Consider the following 15,150-nt stretch of genomic DNA (forward strand, 5'->3'; position numbering starts at 1 on the left):
AAACATAAAATGAACATGAATTTTATAAAAACTTGTCCAAAACGGTGTCATTTTGGGGTGGGCTGTTTAAAAAAAAACAAAAGAAAAAAAAATTCAAATGCCCATGTCGCCTAGCCGCCTAAGGTGATAACCTAAGCATTTAGGCTAGTCTCCCGCCGAGCAGAGACGTTTCCTTCATATCCCTGCCCCCAAAAAACCACCTAGGCGAGTCTTAAAACTAGTTTTTTAAAACACTGATAATGAATAAGAATGCTCAACTGATCCCATGGAATGCTCTCCCTGGATACCTTTTCCGGCAAAGTGCCTAAAAGCTGGGCTGGAAACCAAAATCTTCTCTGAAAAACTGTACCAAATTGGGCTTCAGTTGCCCCTTGCATAATCATTCTGGATGTGTCTGGCGGGTCAGACATTGGGCTGATTTTGTGAGCGAAGTGTCCTTCCATCTATATTTTTATGAGCTCAGTAAGAACAATTGAAAGCACATATATGAACTTCTAGTTACGTAGGCTTACTTCAAGAATTAGCATACAAGTCGTAGTTTTATTTTATTTGGTCATGAACAAGCTCATCGAGTGTAGTTGCGGACGTACGGTGTGTATTTTATGTAGCTTTGTTCTAGGTTGTCCTAGAAACAGAAAGAATGAAAGTGGTGAGCCGGTTTGGGTTCTAGACATATTACATAGGACAGTAAAGATGATTCGATCATGCAGAATCATTTTCGTAACCGGCGTTTACATGCACTAGCAATCAAATGCATTTGCATGTTTATGCTTTTTACTCTGACAGCATTTGTATATTTTGGTTCAGGATTCTTGTGTGAAATCGCTGTGGTCGAAGATAGGTTGCCCTGCTGAAGCGAATCCCTCTTGGAGATGATAATATAAGATGAAATTGAGGTTCTACCATAAAACTAATTGGCAATTGAAAACGCAATTGCAAGCTGCAAAAAGAGATATTTCTTATTTTAGCAAAATGATTTCCAACTGGCCACAAACCAAAGCCTTGACCAAAATGAATTGCACTTAAGTGTCAACCAAATTCGCAAACATTTAAAAGTTCTTTGATTTTCACACACCAAAACAACATATCAAATTAAAAAACCAACGCAAAGTTCGTGAAATAAAGTTGCACCGTATTTTAACCTGTAAAACAATCACCTAGGCACATCTGATTCTTCCAAATCCTTCCACCTCCATCCTAGAATTCGTCCCTTGTGTCACCGCAAATACATGTAAAAAATCCGAGAAAATCAAATGCCATAAACATCAAATTCCAAATTTGCAGTCAAAACCAAATTCCAAACGATGATTGTTTGCATATCCGAGCCACAAGGGAACCAAATTTAGAATTATTTGGAGATGAAAAGCCTAATGTAAACCCTAATCCGAAATCTGTCTTCCATGCTTTCTCTGCCATTTTCCCCTCACCCTCAATCCCATTTTCTTCCAAGTCTATAATAAAAACCACATGCATAAACAGGCAAGAAATTTGCCAAAACCCACAACATAGCCTAACTAAAAATCTCGCCGATTAAAACTTTCACCCAAAAAAAACACTTTATCCCTTTGATCAAATGAAAACTCCAAAACCAATTCAATGGTTGATAAGGACCCATAACAGAATCTGATTTAAAATTAAACCCAGAAAAATTAAAAGTTTCTTACATTTAAAATATAATATAAGAACGATTGAAAAAAAAAACCAATATAAAGTTTCACTATGTAAACTGCTCTACGTGATAACATTGATTTACTAAAAATGATTTAGATGAATTATAAATTTTAATAATTCAAAAATCCAAGGGCAGCAAACAACAATTCCAAAAAAAGACCCAGAAATCCTTAACACTCACTAGCTAAAAAAACCCAGAAATCCCTAAAAACCTAGAACTCATCAAGGAAACCAAAGATTTGAACAATCAAGAAGCTGCTCAACCAAAAATAAACATTGATGGGTTTTTTCCGGCAAGAAAAACCGTCGTCGGCATGATAGAAGCAGATATTTGTGACAAAGAAGTTGAAACAGAAGGAGAAGTTAAACCACCGTGGCTAATCGGCGAGAGAAAGATGCGAACGCTGGACATTCGAAGGAATTTGTACCGAAATCAACGAAACCTTGCGCCATTTTGGCGTTGTACGACAAACACATGAGGAATCGAAATTTGATAGGAAGAAGCGGAGGAATAGCAAGAGAGAACTGGAGAGCTTTCTGGGAAAGAAAACTCGAGAAAAGCAGAAAGAAGAGTGCGACCCATCCCTTCCTTTTCCACGATGACCAACACGTGGAGAGCAAGGGTAAAACTGTAAATTTAATGTTCAGAAAAAAGCTTGAGAATCAGCAACAACTAAAGGCATTTTCGTCACTTTACTGTTTATGAACGGTGCTCTTTCACATGATGAATGGTTCTTTTTTGCTAAGCTTTAGAGCAGTTCCACCGTGGTCTTTTGCCTGGTAGACTGGCGATGGAACAGGGCTAGATAGCCCAAGCGACTTGCCCCAATGTGTGCCAGCCCGAGGGAAAGGCCTGACCTGAGGGAGAGGCTTGACACGAGTTACTAGCTCGAGAGCCCGAAGGCAACATGACGTAAGGCTGACATCGCCCAGACGTCAGCCACTTTTTTATTGCCGGAAAATGGCTTGCAAGGGCTGGGTTTCGTCGCCGGATTCGAAATGGGGAAAAACAGTATGCATGCATGTCAAACCTTAGTAATTTCCAACTAATTTTCACATGCAAAGAGACATTTAAGTACCTGGAATGGATTCAAACTGAGCAAGAGCTCCAGAACCCACAAACTTGCCGGAGTTTGCTTCGAGGAGGTGACCAAAAACTGGGCAAGGTTTCAGAGAAATTTCAGGGGGTTAAACTTCTGGTTTCGAACTGGAAAAACACCACAAATCTTGTCCCAATCAACATTAAGACATAATGAAACAAGATTTGCATAGAAAACCTCACCTAGGTTCGAGTTTCAGATCTTGAAGCTTTCGGCTTCAATGGTGGTTTACATCATGATGGTCCGATGACGCATGCAACGGTATAGCTAGGATCCTTTAGTCCTAGAGATTAAGGTTTCACGGTTTTGGAGTTTGATTTGTTTAATTTTTGATGAGGAAAGTGGGTGAGAGCTCTCGGAGCTCTAGAGAGAGTGAGAGTGTCGAGAGCTTAGAAAGAGAGAGAGGCACTTTAGAAAAATGGAGAAAAGTGAGAAAGATGAGTGGAAAGAGAGGGAGTGGAGAGTGCACGGGAAATTCCAAGCAAAAAAAATACTATTATTTTATTTACCTATTGCCATGGCTATTCAATTGTAGGGGTGGAAATACTATTATTTTATTTACCTATTTTTTTCCTATAAATACCTAACCATCATCTTCCACCTTACACCATATTTCAATATTTTCAACACTTTCTACCAAAGCTTTCATATAGTTTTTGTGTGAAAAAATACCTAACCAGAACCTCATCCTTTCTTTTTTTGTCGATATAAACCCTACGTCCATCCTCACACCAAAATCAATCCTTATTTTTAGCTAAAAATATTTCTTCATCTTTACATCCATCTGTACAATGTCTTCTTCAAGGAGAGTGTATAAACAGTTTGAGGAGCAACATAAAAGATTGTTGGCACAACAGGAAGAATTGGTCAATCTCGAAGAAGGTGAAGGTGGAGATGAGACTTTAGCAATGGAGGAGGATGAGGATGATGACTATGGAAGGCATAGGGCCTCACATTCCCACCATGTCATGGAAGTTGTGGGTCAGATATCCAAACCCATACATTCTGCAAACTTCGATAGAAAAAGGGAAATACGAGGTAATAATCACTTGGAAGATTATTTTATCCCCAACTGTGTATTTCCTGATCATGTTTTTAGACGTCGTTTTAGAATGCAACGAAGTTTGTTCGACAAAATCATGAGTGCTATTTGCAGTCATGATGAATACTTTGTGCCAAAAAAAGATGTTTTTCATGTTCTAGGTCTTATTCCTGAGCAAAAAGTTATTGCTACCTTACAGATACTTGCATATGGAGTATCTGCAGATAAAGTGGATGAGAAAATCAACTGTTCTAGAGTCCCTGATGCGATTTTGCTCCGCAATTGAAGCCCTCTATACGAAGGAGTACCGTCGGAAACAGATGCATAGGGATCTACGAAGGGTACTGAGGAAAGGTGAGATGCGAGGCTTCCCTTGGCATGATTGGAAGCATTGATTGTATGCACTGGACCTGGAAAACTATCTAAGTACGTGGCAAAGAGCGTATGGAGATAGAAAATGAGCCAAAAGTATCATTTTGGAAGTTGTGGCTTCATTTGATACATGGATTTGGCATGCATTTTTTGGTGTTCTAGGAGCTCAGAATGACCTAAATGTCCTTACCCAATCTCCAGTCTTCGACGAAGTGCTGCAAGGAAAAGCACCCAGAGTCACATATTCAGTCAATGGCCATACATACGATGAGCCATACTACCTTGCAGACGACATTTACCCAAGGTGGACAACGTTTGTCAAAACAGTCCCACATCCAAAAAATGAAAAAGAAAAACACTTTGCAAAATGTTAAAAGGGGTGTAGGAAGGATGTGGAGCATTGTTTTGGTATCATGCAAGCTCGTTAGGCGATTGTCAGGTCAGCTGTTAGAATGTTTGATGTCGAGGCACTTCGATCCATCATGATGACGTGTATCATTCTCCACAACATGCTCGTGGAAGATGAGTATGATTATGATGCCGTCAACAAATACGAGCCGGACACAATGAACAACTCAAGAACATGTATATATTGTGCTCATGATGACACCAAAGATCCCATGCAACACGAGCCATTGGAACGGTATGGACGTTACAATCAATTGATCGTTCAATGGTACACTTCATTGCAAGAGTCTTACTAGCACAGTACCTGTCAAATTGACTTGATTGAGCACCAATGGGGATTGCAACAAGTTCAAGATAATTAAAAGGAACTTGTGGTGGAACAATAAAGTTCTTAGTTTATTTAGTGTGTTTTTTTAAGTTTATTTGATGAACTTATGTAATTTTCTTTAGTGTTTTTTTTTTTAAGTTTATTTGATGAGTTTATGTAATTTTATTCTGATAATGACATGTGGCGTGACGAAATTGGTTAAAAATTCAATCCGAAATTAAAACTATTTTTTTATTTGTTATTTTATAAAAAATTGAATAATATTTTAAATGGACTAGGTGCCAGTGCATTTTGTAGGAGTGGAGATGCATTTGGCCTATTATTGTTCATTGGGGTCTATCACTGTTCACTAAGTGGATTAAATAGGCTGGGTGATGGCCCATTTTTTTTTTTGGGGTGACTTGCTCTAAGGAGCCTTCGATAAATTTTTCCTTTGTGCAGGTAACACAAGTAATACACCATGTGCTATTATATAAGCGATGAGAAATTTTATTTTTTATGTTATTAATTTTTTAACACAAGAATCTCACCACTTGTATAAAAATTGGCAATATCTAAATCCCGGAACTATAATACGAGTTGAAACCATATTATGCTACAACAAACACCAAGTGCTCAAGAAGAGCAATGCTCCGTCAACATATACCCTTCAAAGCCACCATAGTTCATGATATTTCTCAGAACTGTTTGCCCCCATTAGTCGACTGGATTTCTGAATTTCTTCAAGAGTTCCGGGATATCATAACCCAGCATTTCATCGACGGCATCTATCATCTTAGGCTTTAACGTCTCGAATTTGTCAAAGCTGTAATCACTCAAGATGTCCCTGTAGCGGTTTACGTCCGGGAAATCCCCTGGAGGCAGATGGTGCTCCCCCTGAACCTGTATAGTACGTCAAGTGTGAGCATTATAGAGTAGAGAGTGCGCATACGCAGGGGATGGAGGGAATAGTACCTTTTTAAATTCGTCTTCCAAATTATCAATAAGCTTCTGTTGAGCCGTAGATTTCCAAAACATGGCAGGCATCTCCGCCTTTAAATGGCTAATTATGCATGCATGTATCTTGGCAGCTCTGGCACGCTTCACAAATTCATTGATCTGCGAAAAACAAAGATCATAAAAATTCCATTCCATAGGAATCTGCAAGAAACATTCAGTTTAAATAAGGGGCCTTAACCTAATATCACCTCTACAATAAGCTTATAAGTTTGCAAATAAAACCAGAGAGCATCTTGGTAAAGTAAGATTCGAGATACGTAAATATAGCAAACTCACTTTGCGCTCACAAGCCTTCTTTGGAATATCGTTTAAATCAGACAAAAGATCTCCCTGTTCCTTTTCAAAGAGTTCTTTCCCGACTGGACCCGTAGCAGCCTCATTTACAGGTTTGTCATTGAATGAGCTGCAAAAGGGAAACTTAGCTTGCCAGGATCGAACCAAGGTATTTGCTAGGAAACATTGGAATATATTTGAAACTATAGGATTTGCTTCCAAGGAATTAATGAATGCAAGGATGGAGTGGCTACCCGATATAAACTCGCATGACCTCAGGAGTATTAAAAACCCTCCCAAGTGACCACATCAACGCTCCATAAACCCTCATCAACTGCATACCAAGAATGAAAAATGATTTGAGCGTAACATCCAATGACCTAAACTAATTCCCACAAAAATATGTAGAGGGAAAATAATCAAAGAGATCCATTTATTGCCGATGCTTACTTGTTCAGTACCACTTTGATCTGCCTTGTTCAGAACAACACGAATTTTATCGTCATGGCCATGTAAAGATGAAATAACACGCTTGAACTCATCACTAACATCAAGTTTGTGAGGATCAAACAGAAGTAGAATGAGGTCACACTTCGCAGCAAACCACGAAGTTACCCCATTAAAATCATAGGCTCGTTGCGTCCGTTGCTTCTCTCCAGATAAAACTCCAGGAGTATCCACAATAGTAATGTGTTCTAGCAGCTTGGATATAAAAATGTGTAAGCTTTGGGTGTTTTAGTAGACAATTTGTAGAATTTCAAGGTGATTCTGAAAGACAACTCACAGAATGTGGCATTTGAGCACACTCAAACTTTGACAAGAAAGCTGCTCCAAAAGTTGTAAGACCGCTAAATGGCATATCAGCTTGGACGGCAATAGTATTCCCAGGAATACTTCTTTCATCAGGCCCAGACTACACGCAAGAAGAATTAGCTACTAAACAATATTAATTTCAGAAGCATTAACAGAAAACAAAAAACTGCAAATGGAATTTGGAAAAGTTTAATGTCTACAAACAGCAACAGAATATATATCTTAACACTAACCCAAACAACTTTCTTAAGAAATATAAGGTAACAAGTGAAGAAATCTCAGGATCTTGTCTAAAACATCACTTTTTTTGTACTAATGACACCCAAAAAGCAAAAAGGAAAATGTACATGTACAACTGCTAAGCCTCTCAGAAGCATTTCCAAGAGATGCAAGAAATATTGTTAATTGTTTTATTGATCAATGACCACAAACACAAAATGTCCCTCAGTTTCTCTCCAAATTCCTAGAACTAGGCTAATAATAAGCTTAGTACCCTATCCAGACTCTTGGCATTCTGCCACGCTACTCTGCAATCTGCCTTCCAAATTCCTGACTCATGATTGATATGAGAGACTATTTCAACCAATAGAAACCAGACAAAATACAAATTTTTCTATTGAAATTTAAAAGATAAGAGTCTCTAATATATAGGCCAAAATGTAAAGTTTCATTTTCAAAATGTGCCAACGCACCCTAGTTTTAATGGAAATGTTAAGGGATATATACCCCTGCTGATAATTACTAAAAAGGGCGACACATAAATATAAAGGAAAAGTTTCTTTAAATTCAAAACACAAAAGTTTAGAGCACTTCCACCCCTAAAAAGCCCCACGGCCAATAGGCAATTCAATCTCCTGAGTGAATAGTAACAATTGCCCTATTGTATCTCCACCTCTAAACTGAATAGCCTAGGCAATTCGTATTTTTAACCAATCTCGTCATGTCACATGTCATTTTCTAAAAGTACAATTTTTGTAGATAGATTTTAAGTTTATTTGGTGTGTTTATGAAAACATTGAGAGAGATTGGTTGACAGTATTTGAAAATACTGAAATGTGGTGTAAGGTGGAAGATAATGGTAAGGTTTTTATAAAATAAAAAAAAATACAATTTTTTTTCTGTATTTTTTAATAATGTTTAATATTTTTTTATTAACTTAGCTAATCTGGAGCGTTGGATTACAAAAAATTGAAATACAACAGCCTAGATTTTGACACATAGCCAACGATAACATTTCTGATTTTTGTCATATTTTTTTAGGGGTTTTCTAACTTTAATCCTTGAAAAAGATTTAAATTTAAAATAAACCTTGTATTAGATTACATATTGATTATAGTCCCTTGATGCGTCCTCAATTCAAAATAATTAATGTGTATTTTATTCAATGTCTCCAATTAAATATTTAATGTGACATCCCACATCGCCCAGGGGGTGATCCTTATATGTATATTCTCATCCCTACCTAGCACGAGGCCTTTTGGGAGCTCACTGGCTTCGGGTTCCATAGGAACTCCGAAGTTAAGCGAGAAGAGGGCTAGAGCAATCCCATGATGGGTGACCCACTTGGAAGTTGCTCGTGAGTTCCCAAAAACAAAACCGTGAGGGAATGGTAAGCCCAAAGCGGACAATATCGTGTTACGGTGGTGGAGCGGGCTCGAGAAGTGGTCCGTCCCGGGCCGGGATGTGACAATTTGGTATCAGAGCCTAACCCTGGTCGTGAGTGTGCCGACGAGGACGTCGGGCCCCCTAAGGGGGGTGGATTGTGACATCCCACATCGCCCAGGGGGTGATCCTTATATGTATATTCCTATCCCTACCTAGCACGAGGCCTTTTGGGAGCTCACTGGCTTCGGGTTCCATAGGAACTCCGAAGTTAAGCGAGAAGAGGGCTAGAGCAATCCCATGATGGGTGACCCACTGGGAAGTTGCTCGTGAGTTCCTAAAAACAAAACCGTGAGGGAATGGTAAGCCCAAAGCAGACAATATCGTGCTACGGTGGTGGAGCGGGCTCGGGAAGTGGTCCGCCCCGGGCCGGGATGTGACATTTAAATTTATTGATATACACATTTAATATATTTTTTGACCAAACAAAAGTTTTTTTAATTTATTAATTTTATTTAACATTCTTCAAACTTGAAAAACTCAATTAATGTACCTAAATGTATATACCGAAATATTAGTACCGAAATGTATTATATTGTATTTAAATATTAGTACTGAAATGTATGTACTCAAATGTATGCACCGAAATGTATTATATTAAACTAATGTACCTAAATGTGTGTACTGAAATGTATGTACCCAAATGTATGTGCCGAAATGCATTATATTAAACCAATGTACCAAAATGTATTATATTGAATTAATGTACCTAAATGTTTGTATCAAAATGTATGTACTGAAATGTGTGTACCTAAATGTATGCACCGAAATGTATTATAATAAATTTAATATACCTAAATGAAGAAGACCAAGTATATCGAAATACATTGTAAAATAAAAATTAGTTTATTTAAATGTTTACAACAAAATATATTACGATGAATGAAATGAAAATTATAATTATAATGAAATAAAATTAATACATTAAAATTAAGAAGAAAAAGGGTAATAATTAAAACATAAAAAATATAATTAATAAATGAGGTGATTAACATATCAAGGGATTAAAATTAGATTTTGATCTTACTCATGGTTTTAGTCTAAAAGTCATCTTTGCCGAGGATTAAAATGAAGTTTCCTATTTTTTTAAAAACCGAAAAATATTTCTAGATTTTGACACATGACCAACGATAACATTTCTAGATTGATCCGACCTCATTAGTGAAACTGGGCACTATTGGAAGTGCCATTAAGGCAAGTCATGGATGGCTATTTGTGTAAGAAGCTTAGTTTCTATATTCTTACTGAGTCCCCGTAAAGCCTTATTATATGGCTTTTTAACTTGCATACAACCATATAAAACATTTACTTTTAACTTTTAATTGCTAAGCAGTTCAACACTGTCTTAATGACAACATAAAAGGAGATAAATTGACAATTACCATAACAACGACAAATCGATCGGTTGTAGGCTCAGGACCAATGTGAGCTCCTGTCAAAAGTGAAGTAAGATAGGGGATGAAATAGATGAACAAGCTTTCTGTGCAAGACAAACTACACAAAGACACACTTTCCCAGAGGATAACTTGCCTGGATAACTACTTTTAAGCAAATGTTTAACGAATGTTGTTTTCCCAGTGGAGTATTGACCCAAAAGCATAACCATGGGTTTGGCATCAAAATCACTATTTTTCTGCGAAATAAAGCAACTAAATATCAATTGATAACTATAGCATGCCACAATTAGATAGAAGTTTGAGAAGATTGAAATAAAACTTCGAGTGACTGGGCATTAAATCTGATGAAAGAACTAGAAGAAGGGAATGATAGTCACTTACCATTAATGGGGATCCAAAATTGTTGAACTTGTAAGTAACTTCTAATGGCTTCAGCTTTTGAACATACAGTCTCTTCAACCCATCAATAATTGATGTTACAGAAGAAAGCGGTATCTAGAAATATGCCAAAGATTTTTTATAAGGTGAGTGCACAACTCATGTCTACCCAACAGTATTGCAAATTTCATTCTGTATGCACAGGAAATTCTATTAACTTTGACATATCACGAATTAAAAAAAAAAAAAAAAAAAAAATGCTCCTAAAACTGACATAAGCAAAGCTCTTTTCATTATTTTTCACTATGTAAAATGACCTCTTCTAGTCTTTGTTGTGGACAGAGTCTTAACTGACTCATAGTTTCGCATGACCATTGATAAACTTAACCTAATAAAAACACAAGTATTTTTGCAATCAGCTTGAAGTATAACAACTCGGAGAGACTGGAATGCAAAACTATCATAAATTTCTCACGAACAATGAAAAATAAACTCAACTTATTAAAATAAGAAAATTCAAGTTAGTATCAAATAGAAACAGTTTTACGATAAATCCTTTTTTTCTGACTATCGTGAAAGCAAAAGGGCAATTGCCTCTTAAAATAAGAAACAACATATACCTTTTTTGATGATTCTGGAGAAAACCAAAGTGCTGAAGGTGATTGCTGCACAGCAGTTCCTGCGTCACAGATTATATGTAAATAGACAGCCAAAACCAAAAGTAACAGTACACATCTCGTACTTAGAGAAATTCCTCACCATTTACTTTGTTTTCATTTGACTTGTGCAAATGCTTTTTATTCTGAATAAATTAAGTAAACGAAATCAATTTCTTCGGCCATATACAACGACTAAATTAAAAAAAAAAATTTCCATGACAATGAGTAAAATAAAAATAAGAAAGGTATAAAAAGCCTACGTACCACTAATAATAATGCATCCAAACCCTCCATAACAGGAGGTTTCAGACTTGCCAAGTCAACTAAAACACAACGCTCAAAGTTTAAGTAAAATGAGTGTGCCAAACAAGATTTTAAAATTAATAAATAAATAAAAAAATACTTGTGTGCTTGGATTTCAAACAAAACAAACCCACCGTTGCTATTCAATAAACCGTGTGTAATATCATGTCCAGCTTGTTGTGCAAGAGAAACTAGCTAGAAATGAAAAAGTAACAACATATCAGATTCCTATCAATCCAAATATTTGATTTTTGCTATTTATGAAAAATAAAAATATCAGTTCATAAAATAACCTGCATAGCGTCAACGAACTCACTGAAACCAAGATATCCCTGCCTCTTTGAATCGGCCATGGCCCAAACCTTAAGAAAAGGAACGAACTTCAAAATTAAAAAAAAAAAAAAAAACAAAAAAAAGAAGGCTGGAAGCCACTAAAAAAGTGATATTTGACAAATGTAAACCCAAAATTCAAGTAACAAAGTTTAACCAAAGAGAGAGAAAAAAAAAGGAAGGGGCTTTCTGCTACAAATGTAATGTAATGTTTGGCATAGATCATAATCTTAAGCTTGAATTTGTCAAAGTAACCCAATATGTGCCAACTTCAACCGCGCTCTACTCGCATATTACGCATCACAATAACTATGCATTGCTCAACGGAAATACAAACCCTCACAACTCAGTCCTAACAAAATGTATTTCAAAAATGACCACGCGTCAACTGAGCTTACACTAACCTCTGCATAAAAACAAATTCACCAAATACTAATAGTATTGAATTACAGCAAACACAAGAAACAAATGAAAACGAGACGCAATAATTTGATAAAAGAAAATAAGGTAAATTACATTTTAACATCTTAATTTTAAGTCACATAACAAATTCATATCTCATTTTACGAATTCATTGCAATGTCAAACATTCGTTAAAAAAAACGTCAATTTTTATATTAAATGCTTACGTGGCAGGCGTGGCGCCCACCAAATTTGCCACGTAGACTGACTGACAAATTAAATTGATTAATAGAAAATTACAAAAATAATGCCTCTCTGTTCTCTTTTTCCCTCTCTTCGAATCTCAACACTGATTGAGGCTCTCGATCTGATTCGCCCTCGTGCGCACCTGGACGCGAAGAGCCGGGTTCAAGCCACGGCGAGATACAGGTTCGTGGTTGGTTGCAGGCGAAATGCAGATGCAGGTTGCAGGCGATGTCCAAATGCAGCGGAGATGGATTTCATCGATGACCAGATAAAAAAATGGAGAAAAAGGAAAAAGAAAGGCAAAAAAAAAATACAAAAAGAAAAAAAATTAGTTTGAATGTCAGTCTACGTGTCAATTAATGGAGGATCCACGTATCACATTTGTCAGTGAGGACAGTCAATTTGACAGTTTGACAGTACATCAAATTCGTAAGTAGGTTTGTTATGTAACTCGGTATGTAGTACCCAAAAAAAAAAAAAAAAAAAAAAATCAAATAAACAAAATAAAACGCAAATTAACCTGCTTGAGCTCCTTCCGATTCAGATTGGACATGCCGAAGAACTTTACAGCATCACTCACGGTTATGCGGCCATCAGCGTCTGAACAAAACAAAACCGATACTCAATTTACAGTTGCTCAATTTTCTCGGAACCAAACAGAAAACTAAGAAATTTTCCCCGAAAAAAATGTGAAGAAAATAAATGCGTGTTTGTGCGGAACAGTGTAAGTATGTACCTGAATCAACGAATCGAAACCATTCCTGGTAGATTTTCTGATGATCTTTCGAGCACGAACTAATTGGAACTGAACAAATTTCCATAAATCGTAACCAGTGAGAGAATAATCTGATCGAAAAACTGGGATTTTTCAGATTTTAATTTTTCAAAATTTTTAAAACGGAAACGCTCTTGGAGGGTTTGTTTTTGTTTCTCCTTCCACCAGGGTTTGTTTTCGGGTTAATCCCCTACGACCAAGCATTTCAAATTATTAAACATCAAATTCAACGGTGAGATTGAATATGATGTAATCTAATGCTAAAAAATAGATTTAACGGCCTAAAATTAAATTTAAAATGAAATTTAAGGCTAAAATAATTAAAATTTTATTTAAATCAAAATTTACCCGAAAATTTTATATATACTTATGTATTTATGTTAAATTCACTTTTCTCATACAGTTATTCCATTTTATATATACTTATGTATATATTTTTTTAAAAGTACGTTTTACATATAATAAAATGGTATATTTAAAATGGTACATTTAAGATAAATTTTTTTTTTTAGAAAAATTATACAAATGGGTACATTTAAGGTTAAAAAAATTGAAAATCTTTTTATAAAAAATTAATGGGCACAAACTTATTCTATTTTTTTTATTTTGAAAATGTTTTGAATTTAAAATTAATTATGAGTTTAATAAAGGTGTGAGCAGTAAAACCCTAAATAAATTACTATTTTTCATTTAAAAAAATAATAATGTAACTCACATGTAAATTCATTAATACATTAATGTTGGGGATTTCGATCAAAATCTGAAAACTAATAAGATTTCAGTCAATTAAAATTGGTAACGAGTGATCAGATACTAATTTAAAGAAATAAGAGAACCGCTAGAAGGGGAGAATTATAGACAGTAATGAAAACTAAGAGAAGTATTAGACCAAATATATACATCTCCTAAATGCACCCTCCAAACTCCAAAACCCTAAATCTTTATCCAAAACTTCATTGGGTTGCAATAATACACAATCCTACAGTTTCTGTTGGACCATTGTCTTAAGAAATTCCAACTGTTGTACCCAACAACCAAAGAATGGCGAAACTTACTGCATTGACTAATGCATAACTCTGTTGTTCTATGACATAAATAAACCTTGCTTAAAATGAGCCTAGACCATAAACAAATGATCAAGTGAGTGGAGAACCAAAACTTTGGGATTTACATTGGTGCCTCTAGCATTACTTTATACCAAAAAGTGTTTTTCTCTTTACTCACATGACATTGTGTGATTGATTTAGGATATCGCCACCTTGGCCTAAGTTCTTCTCCATAACAATATACAAGACAAAGATTAAACTACAAGCCTAAAAACAATTTTAACAAGTCTTCCACTCTTGCAGAAGCACGAAGCTTCCAGATCATTAGAGGGAACAATTCACATTTCCAACATAATTATCAGCAAAGTTAAATCTATCAAATTAATCAAGCTACAAAAGTTACCTATTTGTGATCTCAATAAACAAAGATATTTTTATTTATTCCCCCCCTTAACGTCTTATGATCTTAGTAAACGTACCCGTTTCGAGATTCAAAGCAGGATACGAGTTCTTCTTCCTCTCGAAGTCCTTGAGACTTATATATACAGCAAGAGCGAGGAGCAATACGATGCCCGCGGCTCTAGTATACGCAAAAACAACGCCGATCAGCACCAACCCGTAGATGATCGTCATGCAGAAGTCGTGCCTTTTCTCCAACTGGGTTTCCGGGAAAACTCTCAGATTATCGGGAAATTTACGCTGGTTTATCTTTATCCCTCATAAATCAAAGAATATATAGGCAAATAGTTATGTGTTTGATTCGGCCGTGGAATCTGATACGGCAGCGAGCCTGAAAGAACGCAACTTGAAAATTGTTCACATGCATTTGGAATTGGAATAATAATGACAATGCACTTTCAATAACTTAGAGCATCTCTGATATTCATGTACCTAAAAGAAAATTAGGGAATCCAACTACCACTTTTCAGGATTTATTTAGGGACTT

General features: G+C 36.0%; 2 protein-coding genes across 3 annotated transcripts in view; both read right to left on the reverse strand.

Moving 5' to 3' along the window:
* The window catches only part of LOC137716308 (protein FATTY ACID EXPORT 5), a 32,789-nt gene that overhangs the window by 16,543 nt on the left and 1,096 nt on the right, over window positions 1–15,150 (reverse strand). The window lies entirely within an intron of this gene.
* Window positions 5,388–14,970, reverse strand: LOC137716309 (EH domain-containing protein 1). Of its 2 annotated transcripts, XM_088690813.1 has the most exons (17): window positions 14,684–14,970; window positions 13,120–13,188; window positions 12,904–12,983; window positions 11,699–11,767; window positions 11,540–11,600; window positions 11,367–11,425; window positions 11,203–11,245; window positions 11,064–11,122; window positions 10,447–10,560; window positions 10,199–10,301; window positions 10,051–10,100; window positions 6,978–7,106; window positions 6,644–6,895; window positions 6,448–6,527; window positions 6,197–6,323; window positions 5,876–6,019; window positions 5,388–5,803 (listed from the first exon to the last, which is right to left on the reverse strand). In XM_088690813.1, the coding sequence occupies exons 1-17, from the start codon at window positions 14,835–14,837 to the stop codon at window positions 5,618–5,620; spliced, it is 1,779 nt and encodes a 592-aa protein (XP_088546939.1). In that variant the 5' UTR covers window positions 14,838–14,970; the 3' UTR covers window positions 5,388–5,617. The 2 variants fall into 2 exon arrangements, with proteins under 2 accessions (XP_088546939.1, XP_088546940.1); XM_088690814.1 differs by lacking the exons at window positions 11,203–11,245; window positions 11,367–11,425 and having other exon boundaries at window positions 14,684–14,921.

Source organism: Pyrus communis, chromosome 3 (assembly GCF_041283825.1).
Source record: "Pyrus communis isolate YQ-2024b chromosome 3, ASM4128382v1, whole genome shotgun sequence".
Taxonomy (NCBI): domain Eukaryota; kingdom Viridiplantae; phylum Streptophyta; class Magnoliopsida; order Rosales; family Rosaceae; genus Pyrus; species Pyrus communis.

Bases quoted from the DNA above. Each gene is read 5' to 3' on its own strand.
- LOC137716309 (XM_088690813.1), bottom strand. From the start codon at position 14,837: ATGACGATCATCTACGGGTTGGTGCTGATCGGCGTTGTTTTTGCGTAT. The intron at 11,426-11,539 runs GTGGGTTTGTTT...GTTGTGTTTTAG, and splicing joins CGGTTTATTGAATAGCAACG to TTGACTTGGCAAGTCTGAAA. The intron at 10,101-10,198 runs GCAAGTTATCCT...CACTTTTGACAG, and splicing joins GCTTAAAAGTAGTTATCCAG to GAGCTCACATTGGTCCTGAG.